This window comes from Sebastes fasciatus, chromosome 24 (assembly GCF_043250625.1).
Source record: "Sebastes fasciatus isolate fSebFas1 chromosome 24, fSebFas1.pri, whole genome shotgun sequence".
Classification (NCBI taxonomy): Eukaryota; Metazoa; Chordata; class Actinopteri; order Perciformes; family Sebastidae; genus Sebastes; species Sebastes fasciatus.
The window spans coordinates 8,921,608-8,943,998 of NC_133818.1; the positions used below are offsets into that span (position 1 = coordinate 8,921,608).

Genomic DNA, 22,391 nt, shown 5'->3' on the forward strand with positions numbered 1-22,391 from the left:
GATCCGGAGAACTTCCACAGACTTCCCATTTGTCTCACGATGTGGTGACTCCTTCCCGGACACCTCGCTGAACAGTTTTCTCGGAAATGGCACCTAATGTAGGAGGAGAGCACAGGAGAAGCATCACAATGTTAATACTGTCACTGGTGACAGCTGGATATTGTGGGACTGGTTTTGCTGGTGAGCTGGCGAGAAAGGTGTCTGATCTGCGATAACGCCGCGTCTCGTCTTGGAAGCATTATTCTTTTATTGCTCGTGTATTTTACCATCATCATTTGCCAAATGCTCCCTTGCACACCCGTATTCTCACTCTGCCACGTGCTCATATTCTATGTGTTTACTCAAGAAGGAATAATCCATTTGTACATTTTCTCAACGTCTGAGGGCCCGTTGAATATTTAAGGCTTTGATGTTTGGTTGTCTAATACAGTTACCTAAGCAGCTTGGCCTCCCAGAGATTCCCCCTGCACACTTCTCCCCTATTTTCTGCAATGTGTCTGGATTGCGGAAAAAAATAAAGTATCCTTTTGAAGCCTCTCTTCGCCGCCTCTCGGGAAGGTGTTTTCTGTAGATAATGACTTCTTTCAATTCACACCTCACCCGAAGAGTGCTGCACAAATCTCTTTTTTCTTTACTCGCTAAAGGCTTGAGTACCTGCAAATGTTGTGACATGAATTTAATCATGACCCATTGGGGTGAGCGCGCCTGGCAGATTTGGCCAAACGTGAATTATTCCATCTTTATGGCTAATTCAACAAAAAGAGGCCCAGCTGGAACGTGGCTGGCGTGGAGCCAATTTGGGAAAACGGAAGCATAAACGAGGCTGAAGACCGGGACCGTGTCCAGTGTTTTTAACGTGTGCCTGGAATGCGTGATGATGATGTTGGTGGTGTGAATTGGCCATAAAATAGTGAACTGTCGACTGCCAGAGTTATCGGGCACGTGGCCCAGACGGCCCCTGACTCAGCTCAAAGGCACGGTTAACCTGGCGCAGACACACACCAGATGGACCCATTTAGTGCTTTAATCAGACTGAACATCACAACAATGACGTAACGTGCACAGTGGTATTTTCATGTTTTGTTGTAACACTACAAATGTACAGTATATTAGCGGAAAAACGATTAATCCACCACACTAAAACAACACTTAACATTAAAGGGACAGTGTGTAGGATTGGGCGGCATCTAGTGGTGTGGTTGCAGATTGCAACCAACTGAGTATCCCTCCGCAACGGAAGTCAGACGGCGGCTGGCGGTACCACGGTTTTGCACTCTGTGACTATACACTAATGAAAACATAGTTATTGAAATGACATTCCATTTCAGCTAATAGATCCCCAAAAATGTTACACACTGTTCCTTTAAGAAAATGTTTTTTCATCCAGGGGTCAGCCCACACCAGAGTTAATACATTATTTAGACATTTAAAAGGCAGTGGACATTTTGCATTTAGATTTCCATCTAAAATGTGAGAAACGAAGTTATAAAAACAAACTAGGCCGACATAAATCTATACTCAGACTGTTTATGATTATATGTTGCAAATAATTGTATTTATTAGTTATTTCTTTTGGGACTCTTTGGGAATTATGCTTATTCACTCTCAAGTCTGCATGCTAAATATGAAGCTACAGCAGCGGGCGGTTACCTTATCATAGCATAGACAAATCATCTTTAACATTTTGTTTTTTTACATACAAGTTAAACCGTGTTAACTAGTCAGCGTCAGTTATACTTTCCGCAAGTACGGCCGCACGGACATGAGGTGACGCGGAATTGTGACGAGGAAACGTTTGAATCTTTTATACTCCTCCCATCTCCCTCCCATCTGTGTCCGTATCTGATGATGTGATGTCACTTTGGTCGTGCAGACGAAGGACGGAACTCAGAGAAAACATCGCAATCACAAATTTGTCTGCTACTTCAGCACCACGGACAGCGTCATGGACTTATCAATACACATTACATTTAAAGAAATGCACATTTCTCAATAACCTAGCCGCTTCTAAACTATTGATAAGTTTATTTACTTTGCTAATATTAAACTGCATGAATGGCTAGGTTCCATCTTCAGCTTCTGCAACGTAAATATTTGCTGCTGCTTTTCTTTCTTTTATATCACTGTAAATTGAATATCTTTGTGTTCTGGACTGTTAGTCGGAGAAAACAAGCAATTTGAAGACATCACCTCGGCTTCTGTGATTTGTAACGGGCTATTTTAACCACTTTCTGAGGTTTTATAGACAAACCAGGTACTCAATCATGCAAGTATCTTGTTAATTGCAGCCCTGCTTTGGACAGACTGTTTGGGGGATCAATATGTGGAAATCTTTACCCACAGAATTCAAAATGCATCACATTAAACTCAAGTTTAAACCGTTTTTAAAGAGGGATCAGTCTTATATTCATGAACAATCCGATGCCTTTTTTATTAAAGGTTTTTAATGTATTATGTTGGTATTTTGTGTTATTTTGTTTGTATTTTATTTTGTTGTAAATGCCATGGTACATCAATGCCACATACTTCTTTTTAATTACATATTATTATAAATATTAAAGGCCCACATTGATATCACAAGTTTCAAGTCCAGTTTACTTGTCATGAGGAGTATAGATCAACCTGTGAAAACAGCTGTATAATGTCTTCTGTGGTTCTGGAGGACCTTTGTCAAATCTGAAAAAAATAACCCTGATGATGTCATAGTGATGTCATCAAGGTTATTTCTATATTTTTAGCGTTAAAGACTCCAATCGTTTTTTACCAGAAAGCCTGTGTGACAAATCGAAGATGTGGAGTTTGATGTGGGCAGGCAGTGAGGGTCTAACGAAAGACAGTTGCATTATGGGAAATGTAGGATCCACTGTTTTTCACCCACCCTCGGGACCAAAAGTCCGGATATCTCGGCTTCTGCTGCTCCGATTTTGACGATCAATTTTTTAATCTGTCTCTTGTGAGTCCACCGACTTAATAAAAGTGAAATGCTAAATCGCCCGAGTGCCACTTTAAGTTGCGTGATTCTCGTCGTCGAGTGGTGTGTGTGGACCCCAGGAAGAATAACCTCTGTTTTGATGAAGCTAATGGGGATTCTGATAAATTAAATCATCTATTCTTTGTAAATGTTAGCTACAAGTGCACCTCGGACAACTTTGAGCTGATTGTCAGGTGCTTTTCGTGAAAAAAATACTAATTTACACATTAAATGAATACATTTATATGCTATTACAGTCTTGCGAACTAATGAAATGACATCTTTCATGGATTTACAGCATAAAAAAAGATGTACATGTACTCAAGGTGAGTATATGAATCCCAGGTGGTGAATTTCAGAATAAGAAACAGTGGCTCTAAAAAAGTCGCTGTGTGAACAAACACTTTTTTCTTTCCCGAAAGAAGGCGTCATGGTGCAGTCACAGATTGGGTTTCTTAAGATGAAAAGGTGTTTTGACACAATTAAGTTCAAAGAGAGAAAGAAAAAAACATTCACAGACATCCTCGGAACACATTGACCTAATTAAACTTTTTGATCCAGTGTTACATGACTGCTTTGGTAGATATGGGAGACGTCGGAGGGGTACTTTACATGCTAACAAAGGCAGCAAGATAGAAACTAAGAAAGTCTTGGCGACTGTCAAATATTCTGTATATTTATTTTCTTCGCCTTGATCAAAACTGGAGTTCATGCACATCAATAATCACATTTTAATTCACTTTGAACACTATACAGCTCTCAGCCTGAGAAATGTGTTTGAAATGTTTTCTGGAGAATGTTAATTAGAAGATATTTACCGGTAGATGCGTCTTGGCCTTGTCATTCCTTTAAAAAAACGGATGATTTTTACTTGTTTGTTCCCTTATTCGCCACATTAAATCTAACGCAGTGCATTTACTCTGTCCTTGGAACTACGAGCATTAAAGCCTCCTCCTGAATCAGCCGGTGTAACATTTATTTAGTGAATGTGAGCAATGGGTCTCTTTCAATTAATCTCACTCATTAACAACGTGGCGCATAAAGATGCTTTTAAATGTTGTGTACTTTACTTTAAAATGTGTCAGGGTCAGCAATTTAGACGCTTTATTTTGAGTTTAAAGACTAATGCCTACCAAAGTCAGACACCGTCTCACATCTAAAGACAATGTGTCTTAAGTAACAGAGTTTTTAGTCACATCTTGCAAAGTCACTATTTACAAGACTACAACTAGATCCCTTTTGAGATGATGTCACACCGTGCTCCTGGTGGAAAATTACAAGAAGAAAAACTGTTGAACTTGCTGCAGCCCTCGAAGCAAAGAGACAAAACGCGATGTTGTTTTATGCCATTTTGGACTGAAAACGCTGGGAAAACGCTGGCTTCAATCATATAAATCGACACACACCTGTATATATGAGAGAAAAAGAGAGAGGCTAGGCCACTCTCACAAACTTTTCCTAAAATTAAGTAGTTTTGTTGCCTATAGAGTTTTTCAAGCAGTTATTCTAACCCAAACCACGATCTTTTCCTAAACCTAACCACGTAGTTTTGGAAAATGAGGAATAACTTTTCGTAAGATATTATACGAGCCGTTGTAGAGGATATGTAAACACACAACTTTTGCTAAAGGAAAACCAAAAAAGAGCGATTTGAGTCAAGTAGAGCCGTGCCGTACCACGAAAGTGTGACACGGGAGACGGACTGAAGGACGGACACGCAGAGCGATATATATCCCCGACTACGTTGTCGCAGGGGTATAATAATATTTTTTATTAGGTGGACTCTTACCTAAAGAAGCTACATGTACAAGAGTGTTACCAGTGCGGAGGTTTGACTCACAATTGCACCAAATTGAAGGAACCATGTAAAATTGGTTTCTGTAATTTGGCATACTGAAATGTAAAATTCTAAAAGACATACATGTGGTATGTTAGGAAGTGAAATTACACAGCCGTGTCGAAATGAATCAGCGCAGCCAGAAAAAGGTGGCCTTAATGTAGGGGTACACGCTACAATAACGCCTGACGAGAGAGATTACAGTAATTGTCCCTCTGTGACATTTTGAATCGACATCTGCAGGAAGTGACATGCAGGCCCTGTTTTAGAGGCAACGATGAACCCATCAGGGCTGATGGTAAAGACAGGAAGGCTGGTCTGGCCACAGCAGGACACATTACCATCAACCATGTCCCCAAAGCTTCAATTACCTGCTAGAGAATGCAGATTGTATCACAGGCCTCCTCTCCAATGTCCTCGCACCGTAGTGGAGAGTGGACCAATCTGGGTTGCTCTCTGTCGAGCTGCCAAGGTGCACAGCGTGGGCCAACAGCTTCCTTTTCATGCGGGACCAAGTGGAGAGAGTGTCCCTTTTGATTAAGCGTTTTGGACGGGGTCTGTGGTGGGAGCCCGGCACAGGTTGGCGTGGTGCCGTCGCTGCACTGCAGGTCTGAGGGCCCGCCGGTGGATCCCTGTGGAGGAGAGTTCACAAATCTTCAGTCTCTCGCACCGCATGCGGCCGAGGCAAACGGCCACAGTTGTCAAGTTCACTGGAACCAAAGATGCTCTGTGGCATCTAACAATATGATTTACTATCTTAAACATTCAAGATTGCAAATAAAGACGGTACATTTCTAACGAGCAAACGGAGTTCTGACTGCTAAGATGTTACGTTTTAATGCTCAATTATCAGACGGAGGTCAATAGTAAAAGGTACATAGCTTCTCAATGAAACACTTTCTAAAATATCTGAGAGAGAATATCAGGATTTTTTAAACAGAGAGAATTTAAAGGGACAGTGTGTAGGATTTGGTGGCATCTAGTGGTGTGGTTGCAGATTGCAACCAACTCAGTACCCCTCCGCTCACTCCTCCCTTTCCAAAACTGCGATAACGTGAGCCGCTGAGTGCAAAACCGTGGTAACGCCGTTCTCCTCGCTCACAGGCCATCCTTACCATAATAACACTACTATGTCTGGCTCCAATTTCTACCAATAATGCAGGGAAACTGACAAAATGTTACTATTAGTTAACCTAATGTGCTAAATTATAACATGAAGGTCAACACAGCTTCTCAGTGAAGCATTTTCTAAAACATTTACAAAGATTTTTTTTTTTTTTTATAACAAAGAACTCAAAAGTAAGTGCTTAAAAAATGTCTCCTTCAGATACGACCAATTCAACCATCCAAAAGCTTTGGAAATACCCAGACAGTTTGCTGCTTCTGTCTCTTAATGCTGACATGGCACCATTATATGGCATCCTGACTTTACCCCCCCAGCACTTCCAGCACCTGTAACAGTTAATGAAAGAACTGGGACCAATAAGCAGCCTTATAATCAGCAACAGGTTGCCAGTCAGCACAACAAACCAACCCAGAGGCAGGCAGCTAAAACCATCCGAGAACACGCGCAGGAAATTAGACAGGAAACTGCGGCGACACCTGACAAACGCCAGCAGGTAACCTGCCTATTAAACACACGGGGACTAATGAGGTGATGAGCAGTCAGGTGACGATCAGGTGATCGGTGACAGCAGCTAGTGGGCAGGTGAGGCATGACGGGAGAGGGTTAGCACGCTGAAAACAGAGGAGCAGGAGGCTGGAGAGGAGCAGCTGTCGCCATGGCAGCACCGCCATCTGTACATTTTCCAAGATGACAGCTTACAGAGCACAGCTGTGTGCTGGAGGCTTCATTTTCACATGTGCACAGCCCTCCACCTGTAGATCTGATGATGATGATGATGTGAGCAGATTAGGCTTCAGGTTTGGTCACATATTAAAAATAAATACGAGATGCCGTAGCTTTGCCTCTATGTGTTTCTGCATTACTTTTACTTGTTTACCAGTTGGGGCGACTGAACCCTTCAGTTTGGGGGACTGAACCCCCCAGTTTGGGGGATTGAACTCTCCAGTTGGGGGATTGACCCCTCCAGTTGGGGGGATTGAACCCTCCAGTTGGGGGGATTGAACCCTCCAGTTAGGGGATTGAACCCTCCAGTTGGGGGGGATTGAACCCTCCAGTTGGGGGGATTGAACCCTCCAGTTAGGGGATTGAACCCTTCAGTTGGGTGACTGAACCCTCCAGTTGGGCTGATTGAACCCTCCAGTTGGGGGGATTGAATCCTCAGTTGGGGGGATTGAACCCTCCAATTGGCTCCAAATCCGATTTTCGCCAAGGGCACCAAAAGGGCTAGAGCCGGCCCTGCCTGAAACACCCAGAGAGGTCCCTCTGCAAGAGTCCAAACGTGAACTTTCTCAACATCATTTGAAAATCAATACTAATTCCAGTAAATACATACACATCTGCAGTTGCATCACTGCTGAAAATGAAAAAGACAAATCCAATCATAACTTCCAGGAAGCTTCAGCTCCCATTATTGGGAGCCCTGCACATCGCCTCAGCCGGGCTGAATCAGCACTTCCAGGGGGTTATTTCTCATAAGGCTTGGTGTAGTGAGCGTCAGGGACCTCGTAAATATCCCAGCTGCACAGCCAGAACAACACAAGTCTCGCTTCACTGCACAGAACATTAATGCAGATTCTTTCCCATCAGGGACTCTGCTCGGATTTTAATCAGCATGTGGAAAAAGGTTTCCGTTTGCAGAATGAGCACTGTATCCTATCGTGTCTTGAGGAGGCCTTGCAGGTAAAGAGCACGCTGACACAGGATGTTATCATCACTGAGGCAAAAATACCTAACGTCCAGCACTTCACTTTGACCTTTAGAAAATTAGATATTTCTTGTGCTGACACTTATAACATAACGGATTCCTTTCATGCACCCCCCCACTCCACCGTCCACCATCCCTCAGGATTAAGTCTATAAGCAAGAGGGCAAAGTGCAGAGAGAGGATTGAATAGGATACATACCAAAGTGCATCCTGGTTAAATCCCTTGATGGAGGGCGTTTAAGGCAAAAATAACAAAAGCTTTTGATCATAGCAGGCTTAAAGGAAATATATTACTGAAGGCTGAAATGCCTTTAGTTCTAGCCTGTAGTGCCCATATTCAACTGCGTCACGTGTTCCAGTCTGTTGGTGTACATATGAACACACACACATTCTCACATTTCCCTCACACGCGATGCCAATTATTGACTTGACATGTTGGAATCTGTCCATGGTGCTGAAATGACTCGTCGCGCGCTCGCCTGAGGATTTAACTCTTTCCTGCTGGCTGCATGGTGACTTTAAATCACAGGAGAAGTGATATTTTCTCACTGTGGAGACACATATATTAAGATATTAAGACTTCTCTACTGGCGCTCAGCAGATACACTATTGAGTACAACAGTCCTGAGTCCTTTAGTTACAGCCATTATATCAATATTAAAGAGGACCTATTGGGCTTTATCCCTTTCCTTTAGTGTGTTATATTGTTTTTTGTGCATGTAAAAGGTCTGCAAAGTTACGAAGCCCAAAGTCCATGAACTGCTTTGCTTGAAGTCCCGCCTTTTTTTCCGTAACGTGGTGATGTCACCAAGTAACACATAAGGGATAATGCGCAGCGATTCGGCCATTATCGAGGTGATGATCAATTATCATACATTATCCCACTTATTACACGGCTACTTACTTAAGAAGTCAATAATTTGACACAAAGACGTCCAACATCAGAACTGCACCCATAGCAACGGTCTGTTATACATAGCAACGGTCTGTTATACATAGCAACGGTCTGCTATTTTGGCACACGCTCAAACAAATGGCGCCTTCAAATGGGGTCGTGTTTACCGCGTCCCGGAGTAGAGTCCATATGAACTTTTTACAAAATACAGTTTGTTAAATTCTTATTTCTTGTTACAAGCTAAAACTACAATTTTAATATATTTTTTATGGAACCTTTTTTTGTTTGTTTTATATTTTTATGATTGTCCTTGTTTTTATGATAATTTTATCTGTGTAAAGAGTCTTTGAGTATCGAGACAATAAATAAATAAATATAAATTAAATGTATCATTATTATTATTTATGAATTTAATACAAAATAAGTCAAATATAGCATTCAAATCACTGTTGTTTGCATCACTCCCACTTTAATTCTCAGCAGGTTTCCTATAAATTATTGGCATTAGTGATTTTCCTACAGCAGTTGTTCTAGGCCACTCAGATTGCCAGTGTGTGTGTGTGTGTGTGTGTGTGTGTGTGTGCGTGTGTGTGTGTGTGTGTGTGTGTGTGTGTGTGTGTGCGTGTGTGTGTGATTAGAGATGCAATTGCGTCACCGACTAGGCAGCCAGGACAGATGACTGGAGCAGATGTAGAGTCAAGCAAACCACAACTAAACCAGAAGCTAGACCTTTGGGTCTTCAAAATAAAAGCTAGTTTTTTAACTCCAGCTGATTTTACTTGGGGTGATGTATGACAATACAAAATATAATTTAGGGGTGCATTACAGTTTGTATCATACTATAATTCAACCTTTCAGCCTATGTCTGGAATCTCTACATGTGGCACTTGGCCTGATTGACTATTACTAAAGTTGAGGTCTAGGCTACTTTATGCAAAATGGACTTTTAAATATTTTTTTGTTAATTTACACAAGACTGACAGAGTTTTTTTATTGAACGTAATAAAGCTAGTCTAATTAGATCTTTCCTTAAAGGTCCAATATTATGCTCATTTTCAGGTTAATACTTGTATTTTGTGTTTCTACTAGAACATGTTTACATACTGTAAAACACATTATTTTCCTGGTACTCTCTGCCTGAATATGCCTGTATTTACCCTCTGTCTGAAACACTCGTTTTAGTACATTTCAACGGAATTGCAACGGAATTGCGTTGCTAGGCAACAGCTTGGGTCCATGTTTACTTCCTGTCAGCTGATGTTATTCACATACACCGCAACAGGAAATAAACTGGGACACATTTAGAATGTTTATGTTTAAAACCGTGTAATGATCTCTATATTGTATATTTGTGACATCACAAATGGACAGAAATCCTAACGGCTTGTTTCAAACGCAAAATTCCTGAATACGGGCTGTGTGTATATCTCCGTATATTGAGCGTTTTGATAGTTTAACAGTATTTATAAAGCACTTAAATCTGCTTTATAATATAAAATATATGAAAATCTCACTTTTTACAATATGGGACCTTTAATAATTTTATCATATTTAAACTTGTGTTTTTGAATATTTGTTTTTGTTAATTTACACGTGAGACTGCTAGAGTTTTTTTTTATTGAACTTAATAAAGCAAGTCTAACTAGATCTTTCCCTAATAATTTATCCTATTTAAATTTATATGTTCTTAATTTTTTTTGTCAATTTACACATAAAACATTTTTTTAATTGAACTGTATAAAGCTAGTCTAATCAGATCTTTCCATAATTATTTCATCCTATTCAAAGCAGTAAAATATTCGTAAAGCTTTTATTGTGAAAGGATGGACCGGAAGTCCACAGGTGTGCATGGTGTCTAACCTGCCTCTCCTGCTGCTGCTGCTGGCTCAGAGCTCAGACACCGATCAGCAGTGTGTTTCTCTCTGGCAGGACAGCAGAGCCAGGACGCTCTTCATGCGCATGAGAGGTGTCACGTGCGCCACTTCTTCCACCTTATTTGACACATTTAAGGAACAAAAAGGATGTTTTTTAGGATGCACCTGAATGTTTAGAAGTTGAGAAGTGGACCAGGAGGAGAAGAACCAGTCAGTCAGAGCTGTGATCCTGCAGAGAATGTGTGCGTAAAAGTGGTGCGTAAAAGTCCTGCAGGATGAGAGCAGAGAGCTGATCTCGATCTCCATCATGGAGGAGAAGTTCAACAGACTCATCTTCATCCCCATTGCAGCACTCCTCTTCTTGATGATCGGCTACCAGTATGTTTGCCCTGCAGACAGCAACACCTGCTACTTCAGGAGCGACGACAAGGGGCTCTTCCAGCGCTACTCATCCGGATTTGAGCTCCTTTACGCAGAAGACGTGGATGAAGACCTCCCATCCAAGATCACATCCAAATTTAACTTCACAGAGAGAGACCTGGACAGACATGTGGACTTCAACATCAGAGGAGATGATGTGATGGTGTTCCTGCACATCCAGAAGACAGGTGGCACCACGTTTGGAAGACACCTGGTGAAGAACATCCAGCTGGAGCAGCCGTGTGACTGCATGCCCGGCCAGAGGAAGTGCACCTGTCACCGGCCAGGCAGAGCAGAGTCCTGGCTCTTCTCTCGGTTCTCCACCGGATGGAGCTGCGGGTTGCACGCGGACTGGACCGAGCTCACGAGCTGTGTGCCCGTGGTGATGAACAAGAGGGACAAGAAGAGCGTGCAGAAGAATAAAAGGTGAGGTGGTGGGAGAGCTGCAGGTGACAGGTGGAGTCACTCATTAATAATCTAATAAATTCACTTATTCATATTCTTATTCACTGATTCAATTTGCTTCCTTGTAGTCTCATTTACTCAGTTTTAAGTCTGTTCATTCACTCAGCTCATCAGTCACCAGCTCATTCACCTATTCTTTCTTTCTTTCATTCATTCATTCTTTCTTTCATTCATTCATTCATTCATGTAATCATGTTTTTATTAATTGATTAACTGGGTCGCTCACAGACTCACCTTTTCAATATTAGGTCAGTGAGTCAGTCACTCACTCATTCACTCACACTTATTCATTCACTCATTCACTCACACTTATTCACTCACTCACTCACTCCCTTACTCACTCATTCACTCACACTTATTCACTCATTCATTCACTCACACTCATTCACTCACTCATTCACTCACACTTATTCACTCACTCACTCATTCCATTACTCACTCATTCACTCACACTTATTCACTCATTCATTCACTCACACTTATTCACTCATTCATTCACTCACACTTATTCACTCATTCATTCACTCACACTTATTCACTCACTCATTCACTCACACTTATTCACTCACTCACTCATTCCATTACTCACTCATTCACTCACACTTATTCACTCACTCATTCATTCACTCACACTTATTCACTCACTCACTCCCTTACTCACTCATTCACTCACACTTATTCACTCATTCATTTACTCACACTTATTCATTAACTCACACTTATTCACTCACTCCCTCACTCACTCATTCACTCACTCACTCACTCAACCACACACACCATTATTCACTCAGTCATCCCTTCACTCACTCACGCTTATTCACTCACTCACTCACTCAGTTATTCACTCACTCACCCCATCACTCATTAGCTCACTCACACACATATATTCATTCACTCACTCACTCACTCACTCACTCACTCACTCACTCACTCACTCACTCACTCACTACTACATTTTTAAATAAAGAAAATGAGGTACATTAAGAAGCGAGTGCTGCTACTGTACCGTTCAGTAATCAATCACAAGAGACTCATACGTGTTATGATATATTATATATTATCTATACGTTATGAGAGCACTAACACAGAATCCTGAGTGTAACTGAACTGATTAGTCGATTAAGTGAACAGATAATTAGCGGTCGCTGGCTCTCATAATGGACTGAGAGTAATCTGTGGAGCAAACACTGAGGAGGAGTCTGGTCGGCAGATTAGAGGAGCTGTTAAGCTTCTTGTGCTCACCTACTGTAGAGACACTAAGTCAAAGGTAACGGGATCTTTTATAACACCGTAGAGGTTGTGGCACTAACGTCTCCTGGCTCTCGGTTTCCTCCAGGCTGCTCACGCCAGACGTGTGCGTGTTCTTATTGGCATGTCAACGCCGCCTATAGAGCCGTTGAAGCATGCAACATGCACGCACATGCCACATGGCCACGCCAACGCCAGCAGGCCGCTTCCTCCTCCTCGCTAAGGTCTGTTTCAATTTCCTGTAATTACAGAAGCAACGCAGCTAAGCTTAAGGGAGTAAATCACTTAAGAAGGGCCGGGTCCTCTGAGGTGTGCCGCCTGCGTGTTCAAGCCAATTTGGTCCAGAGAGCAAATCTCCATATGTTCCAGAGAGCGTTGAAAAGGGGGGGACGGGGAGCGCCCTTCGCCTTCGAGGATCCTTCCAACCCATTAACCGTCCTCCGTGGCAGCCATCAGACTTAATTTAACGCTTTTAAATAGTTCTGAAGTGGCGCCTCGGAGCCATATCAGCACTACGAGTGAGTCAACAACACTCCAGTCAACATTTGTCAGCTCAATATAATAGTCGGTGAAAAATCAGCACGCATTAACGTCGGCACTTTGGGCCTGATTGCAGACACAAGTTCAGCTTTTTTGAAGATGGGACCAAATCTGCAGCAATTTTCCCGCTATTAAGTGTCAATTTTTTTTGGTTAAGGGAAGTGTTTATTAGCGGGTCGTGTTTCCACTCAGAGATAATGAGTGGTGGATTAACTCTTGTGGGTGATTTTTATCACAGCAGCAGACAATATCTGATATAATACGATACTGCACTGAGTGATCTCGAAGAGTACTCGCTGATAATGTGATACTTCATTGATCGCTGCAGCGCAAATGCTCTTTCTGCCGGGTCCTTCCACTGGGATGGGAGGTCGGAGGTCAGAGGTCATCGCAGCTCTTGAGCAGCTTTAAGTATTCAGCGTCTCGCTCAAGGACAAATTTGTATCAGCTGTGTTTAATGGCGTGCATATTTTTTATGTTGAATTCACACAAAGAGCAAAGCAAATTTTCACCTCGCTTTGCTTTATACTCTGTATTTACATACAGTGCCATTGCACTGACTGTATCTAGTAAGCCACACGTCGCTACTGCTGTGGTATGAACCCAAAATAAACAGATTGTGCTGTGATTTAATTGCAATAAACGTATCAAAATGATGCCGAAACAACTACATAGTGATGACGATTTGTAAAAAGTCTGAATTCACGCTTTGTCAGGTCTGTCCACAAGACGACAAGCAAACAACTTTTAAGATGCTTGTTTTCTGAATGGAGTTTGGATGGATCAGTGCCAAGCTATGCTAACATTGCAGCTGCTCCATCAACACTCAACATAACGTCATTTAGGCATAAATATGGCAGTGATGTTGTTGTAAACGGATGAAAAGGATGCCGGAATAACTACATAATGATGAAGATTTGTAAAACGTCTGAATTCATGCTTTGTCAGGTCTGTCTGCAAGACGACAAGCAAACAACTTTTAAAATGCTTGTTTTGTGAATGGAGTTTGGATCGACCAGTGCCAGGCGATGCAGCTGCTCCATCAACACTTAACATAGCATTTTACTGCATCAGTTTAGATATTTTCAAAGTAAAAGTCCTTAGAAGTGTATAATTCAACTTCTTCCGATGGTATAGTGTTAAAAAAGTGAACAAAAATTGCAATAAATTGTAATATTGAATCGCAATATTTAAAAATCGCAATACATATCGAATCGGCACAGAAGTATCGTGATAGTATTGAATCGGGAGATAGATGTTTCGTCCCAGCCTTACAATCTGCACCGCATTTTTGCACCGCACTGTTGAGAAACGGCTTTTAAATCCGTAGTTATTACAGTGCAGTCTTGTGTGCACAGTTGTCATATATGATCAGATGCAGAATATATATATATATATATATATATATATATATATATATATATATATTGAGAGGAAAGTATCAAATTTGAGCCAAACGCACCATGAGTCATAACTCAATCTATACCCGTGAATTTGTTGGATGAGTCATAACTTATTCAACAGCCACAAATCTGTCACATTAAGTTCTCATTTCCCAGAGTTAATGCCTGGTTGATTTTCTGTCCACACTCTTATCGGGGAATATAGAAGAATATCAGGGGACCATCGGATCGGCCTGGAAATAGACGATCAAATTAAGCCAAGCCCTCCTGTCGTTTTAGATTAAAACTGCTGAGTAAAGACCACACAGAGCTTATTCTGCACTCCATGATGTATTACCACCAGTATTATCAGAGCTGAAAGGCCCTTGTTCTGTCACTTTGGGCGATGTAGCCGCTCCATGATGGACTGTGACGCACCGGTTTGTGCATGTCTGTATTTCTGCAAAGGCATGTTACTGCTCAGCTTAATACAATACTTAATGCTACTCTGATTTCAGCCGTTTTTCCATCTGTTCTTAGAAGTTAAGATAGATTATTTGTTTTTCCAATAATCCCCGTTGCGTTCTACTCTACCTGAAGTGCAGCATAATCATTAAGAGTCTTTCAGGCTGAACCCATTCCGTGTATTTTATAAAGCATTTTCCCATAGTCCGATTGCAAAACACAATCCAACTCAGTACAGCATGTTTTAAAAGGATGACTCCCGTCTTATACAAGTCACATACAGCAATGGGAATGCAGACAGTCAGGGATCAAACATCATGGGACTGGATGACGCCCACACCTATCTTACGGCTACATCCTGCAGGGTGTGATGTTTGCAGAGAGAGTCTCATCTGCACTGGTTACTTTAACTCTTTAGTGCAGGATATAAAACATATGGCATTCCTACAAACCCCTCCCAAGAAGAACATTTACTCGAATTTAAAGGTGCAGTGTGTAGGATATGGCAGCATCTAGTGGTGTGGTTGCAGATTGCAACCGACTGAGTACCAGTCCGCTCACTTCTCCCTTTGCAATACTGCGGTAACGTGGGACGCAGAGTGCAAAATCGTTGCAACGCCCATTTAAATGCATTAAATAGGCGTTATCAGTCGCTATAAGCATCATAGATATGAGTCAGTAGGGGCCTACTAGGCCTTCTACGTTGTAAAACTGAATGAAATGTCACATTTTTAACACAAACTAAATGGCTTCTTTAGGTTTAGGCAACAAAACTACAACTTCTTTAGGTTTAGGCAAAAAAAAAAACTTAAGTTTAGGGAAAAACATTGTGTTTTGAGTTAAAATAACGACAAACACAAAGACATCTAGACATTGTTGATTTCACACGTGATGCAAACTCTCCTGGGTGAAAACCCTGTCTTGTGTGTCCCCATTGTCTAGACTTCTGCTTCTGTCATAATTACTACGATCGCTAGAGGTCGCTGTCGTGTTCTTTTATACCTTCTTTCTGTGATCTACCATGTGACTAGATGATAAAACCTACAAGTAGGTGTAGTAGGCCCCTACTGACCCACATCTATGGCGCTTATAGTGACTGATGACGCCTATTTAATAGCCTGACAACAGTCTAATCGGCTGGTGTATCAGTAACACATTATTGTTCTTCATGAAAAGATTAATATATTAATATATTAATGGCACATTTGGTGTGTGTTGTCCTTTCTGAATACAGAAGCATCTGTCTGTTTCCGAGCACTTCACAGTCACCTTGGAATCACCTTTCTCCTACACAACCCACTGGTGTAAAAATCACCAGCCAATACATAAGCTGATATTACAAACACTTGGCCAGATCTGCAACGTACGAGGTGCAATATATTCCTGATGATATTTTTTTGTATACATATACATACATTTGTGGGTTGTTGAGGTATGAAACGTTTCTTCAAATAGATACATGCATAAGAATAAATACCAAGAAAAGGAGAAAATTATCACTAATTAGCTCATCGGTTACCAGACAGGTTGGCATAGCAACCAGTTCCAGTTTTGTTAAAGGTCAGCTAGTGATGCTTTATGGGAATTAGAGGCATGGTTTTAACACACCTTTGTCAAATCAGAGCATTGGTTAAATTTAGCTCTTCTTTAAAGGAGAACCTGACATTTTGTAGTTTACCTGCTGAAGGTTTTTCCCATAGACTGTGTATAGAGATGGACGGCGCGTCTCCACTTCCTCCCACTGTACAAAAGTGAACAACAACAACAACTAATCATAATCTCTCCATAACTACATTTATGATCAATTTGACACTTGTTCTATTACACAGACTCGTGACGGTTACGGAAGGTTAAAGTTACATCTCCTCTCTCGTACAACTCTCAAGCCTCTGGTTCCACAACTACTTCACTCGGAGCAGCTGTCAATCATGACGTATCCTACGTAAACGTACATCAGCGTGTTAAAAACTACCAAAAATGTATTTGACATGTATTTTGACTTTGTAGTTTGGCCCATGTCCCATCTGCTAACCTGTAGGGGGCGGGGTTTATAACCTATACTGCAGCCAGCCACCAGGGGGCGATCAAGATGTGTTGGCTTCACTTTTGGGGAGCTGTCACGTCGTCCATCTTTATATACAGCCTATGGTTTTTCCTTGCATCTATCCATCCGCCCTCTTCCTCTCTGGCAATTTCCCTCCTAATACACAAACTTCAGTGAGTAACACGTGGCCACCATTGGTCAGAGGCTCCTGCAGGGCTTCGCTCGCAGCAGGAAGTCACAGCACTCACACCGCAGCGGGTTACAAAATTGCTGCACGGGCCAGATGTCAAACCCGCTTCAATTGCCGGGCCGCCCGGTTCATCCTCGGCAGCCGGCCTCACACTGAGCAGTCAGAGAGTGTAACCTCACTGCTGACCTCATTATTTCAGATTAGAGCAAAGCAACGCAGGCTGGCCAACACACAGATCAGCCCGTGTCTAATTAGCCCAGTTCATTCTAGACACAGTCGAGGTGGTTTTAGCTATTCATTTGGAAATGGCACCCTATTAGTGGTGATAACGACACTAAAGGCATGAAAATATGCTAAAATATGCAGGAAGTTGACGAGGTTTAGCAGTCAAACAGGGATGGTGAGAAAGATGATTTTATCAAAATGCAGTTTTCAAGATATGTGAGTTTCTGTTTCTTCTTGTTAAACCACGTTTCACTGAAATACTTTGACTGTATGGTGGAAAAACATCTGGTTGCAAGTTTTTTGACATTAATCTTCCCGTGCAGTCGCAGTGAGTCACTTTAAATCCTCAACCAAAGAGAGCCGAACGTAGAGATTTCAGAGAGGGATGTATATTATTGAGCAGAGTATTTCTAATACGCTTTAGGTGTAATACTGCCCTTTCACTGTTCAACGTTGCTTTTGACTGCGATGTCGAAGCTTACACATCAAGTTAATTGAAGCTGCCACACCTTGTTGTAAAAAAAGGGACCTTCAGTCACCAGAAACTGCTCCCAGTGGATATATGATGCCTTAAAGTGGGACTATTGAACCTTTTAAGGGAAAAAAAATATCACATTCTTCCTCTTACTAATGAAAAGTTGAAATCATGAGCAGTAAAACGCACTCTTGCTTGATTCAAAACACTCTACTGCTACAGTTTTACTTGTTCTGGTATGACCACTAGTCTGTACATTGTAGGAGATGGTTTACATTTCACTAAAGTTCTGATTCGTCACTTCTTGTGGGTGGAAAAGGTACAGTACAGTACCTGACACACACCAGAGTTTTATTTTTGGCAAAGGATGAATGCACAGGTCTTTTGGGAGCCTGATGCTGTGATGTAGGCCGGCCGATAAAGCATTAAAGTCTCTTCAGGCAGCATTTAGTTGTAGTTTTTGTCACTTTATCTTTACACGACACTGGGTATAACCTCTATAGAGGAGGCCAAGGTAATGACATCAAATGTTAGGTAATGACGTATAGATGTTACGTGCGTTCGTTTGAGTCTCTTCACACTCATGACTCAACGTATCCTCACCAGCCTGTCGATGACGTCTGGATGTGTACAGAGTATCACCTTTTGCATGACTCGGCACATTGTGATTTACGCCACAGTCTGCTGTGCCAATATTCATATATCATGGGGAAACATGACCTTGATTGGTTGTCTTACAGCAGAATGGTTTTAATATTAGCAATTAGGTCCAAAAGAGAGCTAAATGACCTCTGAACTCTCTGTGGAGGGAGGCAGATATGGATATTGGTACCAAAGTGGCTCTGACTCCTGGGTTGTATCGACACTTTAACATCTGCTTTGTCTTTAGATTTATTAGCTCCATCTTTAGATGTACAGTATTAGTCGATTAGAATCTAATTATAAAGAAAATTACACACTTAAATTGATAGCTTGACATTTTGGGATAAATGATTATTCGCTTTCTTGACGCACGTTAGAGGAGAAGATTGATACCACTATCTAAGAGAGGTATCGATCTTCTCATTTAAAGGCTTTTACACACCAGTGGCGTTTTTTGTGCGATTAATTCGCACGTCTATGTGACGAAAAAGCGCCGTAATCTTTTTTCATTAATAAGGCTTTTTTCTGAGCTTTTCGAACCGTGAATAACGGCATCAACCAATCACTTTGCGCGTAACGGACATATCAAAACGTACAGGGCACCAGGACCAGGACTGTCAAAGTTAACGCGATAACGCGTTAACTCAAAATGTTTTTAACACCACTAATTGTAATTATTTATTTAATTTTGTCCTCCGCTACGCAAATCTATTCGAATTTGTAATTGAAAAAGTGTTGCAACTGTCGCAAATTTGCTGGTATGAATAGTTTTGATGCTAACATTCACAGGCAATATTTTGCATTTTTCATGTTGTTTATCCGTCACGCTCCCAGTGTGTAAAGGCCTTAAAGGCAGGGTTTGGCATTCTTGAGAAAATAGCAAAAGTACACTAGATTTAAAAAAACAATCCAACCGAAAAAACAGTAGTAGCCAGCAGCACTAGCTCCAAAAGTTGCTAAATCTAGCAAGAACGTGGCCAATTCGGCAACACCGACAGTCCGTCCGTTCAGGTCTTTCTCCGAAGCCACTCCCCCAAAAATCATCATTAAGAACGTAAACAGCAAACATGGTTTTGTTAGTACTCACAGCTGTGAAGCTACCAGATGGTGGAAGACTCCGGTGATGCACAACGAGTACAAGCAGGCAGGCAGGTAGGCCGTCCAATCATTTCATTCGGGCCGAATGAAATTACGCTGTTGGGATATAATGACAATTTCAACAAATATAATAAGCAAAAGTATTTGAACAACACTACCAACCATACCTTTAACTCTTTTTCTTTCATTTGGAGTCTTAACTATCACAGTTTTCACTATTATGACATTTTTCTGCTTTCAAACCGCCACCACTTTCATCATTATACTTTTACTTTCTACAGTTATGAACGGCTTTCTAACTCCAGAAAGAAAGCAATTAACACATCCTGTCACAATAGTTCACACACTGCACTGCACATACAGTCTTCTAACTTTTAGAAGCAATTATCAGGAATTTCAGTGATAACACCATATTTTTTAAAAACACGTTTAGCATGAGAAACACGTTGTTATCTGCATCTCGGTGGTGTCCTGTTGTGTTCACGAAGTCCCTGAAATACCCATATTTATAATCTGCATTTAAATTTAAACAACACATTACAGCAGACGCATGGCTGTGCAGTCTGTTGCAGGAGTGTGAATACAATAATGAACTGATAATGATTTCTAAAACCAGCTCTGGTGGATTTTTGATGTTCTGTTTACAGCTTGTGTTGACACACTTACAGTCGGTGAGGTCTTGTGGGAAATTCTCAAATATCCCAGTAGTAATTACCGCCGGGTTCTTATGTGAAAACATTTTGGAGTTGGCAGCATACAACCCACACTTTATGTCTTTTAGTTTTTAACATCACAGGCTACATGGCCTACTTGCCAATGAACTCATTTAAGTTTAAATGCCAAGTGACACTATTGCAAGATTTAGCCAGCAGTTAATTGGACATTGTGTGAAGAGATATATGGAAGACCACTTCTGTCAAAAATTCGCCACCATTTTTTTTTTCATAATTATATTTTACCTTGATCATATATTCCACTATACAGTTTTTAAAAATTAAACTTAAATACATCTGGTAATCATCACCTCAGGCCTCTTCTATTTTTTTTTTGTCATTTTTTATCTTGCTTAGCTTAATGATGATGCTAAGTCATAATTATTTAGCATCTCCCACAGATGAGAAAACTCATTATGACTTAGTATCTCCAAATTATGAGGACATTTTTCAAAATTAGGAGATACTATCTCATAATTTGTGAAAGTTTGATAAAGTTAAATTTTACAAATTGCCCCACGGGGACAAATAAAGTGTCTTGAATTGATTTAAGATAAAGGCGTTTTTTTCATGCGATTATTTCACACGTCAATATATTTTTTTTCGATCCGTTTTTGTCATGAATACTTTCACACAGAACGCAAATATTACGTGGCAAAAAATATGCGGAAAAACGTCATTTGTTTTCAGAACGAGGTCGATTTTTCTGAGCTTTCACACCACGAATAAAAGCACTGCATTAACGCAACTTGCGTTTTTTAGGTTGTAGCGGGTTTTAAAGGTAGAGTGAAGATACTGGCATCATATGAAACTACAGCCTAACCCAGAACTATAACCTAAGGAATCCATTGGTACCAACCATGTCATACTAACTTGTTGCGAGGGAGGCTAAACAACGCTCCAAACTAACGCTAACTTTTGGTAGGAAAAACTGTCATGGCCATTTTCAAAGGGGTCCCTTGACCTCTGACCTCCAGATATGTGAATGAAAACGGGTTCTATGGGTACCCACGAGTCTCCCCTTTACAGACATGCCCACTTTATGATAATCACATGCAGTTTGGGGCAAGTCATAGTCAAGTCAGCACACTGACACACTGACAGCTGTTGTTGCCTGTTGGGCTGCAGTTTGCCATGTTATGATTTGAGCATATTGTTTTATGCTAAATGCAGTACCTGTGAGGGTTTCTGGAGAATATCTGTCATTGTTTTGTGTTGTTGATTGATTTCCAATAATAAATATATACATACATTTGCATAAAGCAGCATATTTGTCCACATGTTGATAAGAGGATTAAATACTTGACAAATCTCCCTTTAAGGTACATTTTGAACAGATAAAAAATGTGATTAATTTGTGATTAATCACGATTAACTATAGACAATCATGCGATTAATTGTGGTTAAATATTTTAATCGATTGACAGCCATAGGTTTAACATTTCACAATAAAAGACAGTGGTTTATTTTCCAAATGGTCGAAATGGACTTTTATTAAAACAGATTTTTCTTTTAATGATTGTATAGTTGAATATAGGATCAAGTTCCTTTAACACAAAATGTGTTGTTTCAGTTAAATCAAAGCCCTCAGTGAACTCCCTTCATGACAGAGCAGCGTGTTGTATTCTTGTGAGAAATTCAGAGGATCTTGGTAATCTCCACACTCCTTAGGGGGATTAGGGGCAGTCCAAGACAGGTTTTATTATAAGGGGAATGAGGAAAGGGGGGGGGGATTAATCCAGAAGTCCAGATTTATACAGAAACCTGTCGACTGGATTGAGGATTTCTTTTTACAAAACAGTGTACAAGAGGAAACAACATCACAGGGAGGAGGTCTCTGCTAGACAGATCATTATGTGCTATCCGTCAAACAGCCTTGTGGTTCCTGATTTGTGCCGTCAGGACTTCTTGTTGGTTGGATGGCGGATAAGTCATGATGGAATGACAACTGTTCAATTGCATGGGAACTACAGCAGATTCAACAAAGTCCTTATCTCTCTTATTATTATTGTAGGTGGGGAAGTGTTGGATCTAGCATAATAATGCAGACGATTATTGTCAGGCTATGAAATAGGC

General features: G+C 41.0%; 1 protein-coding gene and 1 long non-coding RNA gene across 2 annotated transcripts in view; one reads left to right on the top strand and one right to left on the bottom strand.

Annotated features, from left to right (window-relative positions):
* On the bottom strand, positions 1–10,506 carry LOC141762680 (uncharacterized). The gene is made up of 3 exons (XR_012592875.1): positions 10,395–10,506; positions 5,180–5,440; positions 1–93 (listed from the first exon to the last, which is right to left on the bottom strand). It is a non-coding gene; the product is annotated as an uncharacterized LOC141762680 (long non-coding RNA).
* The window catches only part of LOC141762678 (heparan-sulfate 6-O-sulfotransferase 3-B-like), a 22,320-nt gene continuing 10,367 nt past the window's right edge, over positions 10,439–22,391 (top strand). The window contains exon 1 of the mRNA XM_074626656.1: positions 10,439–11,254. Coding sequence (XP_074482757.1) covers positions 10,716–11,254 — 539 coding nt within the window. The 5' untranslated portion in view covers positions 10,439–10,715. The remainder of the gene's footprint in view (positions 11,255–22,391) is intronic.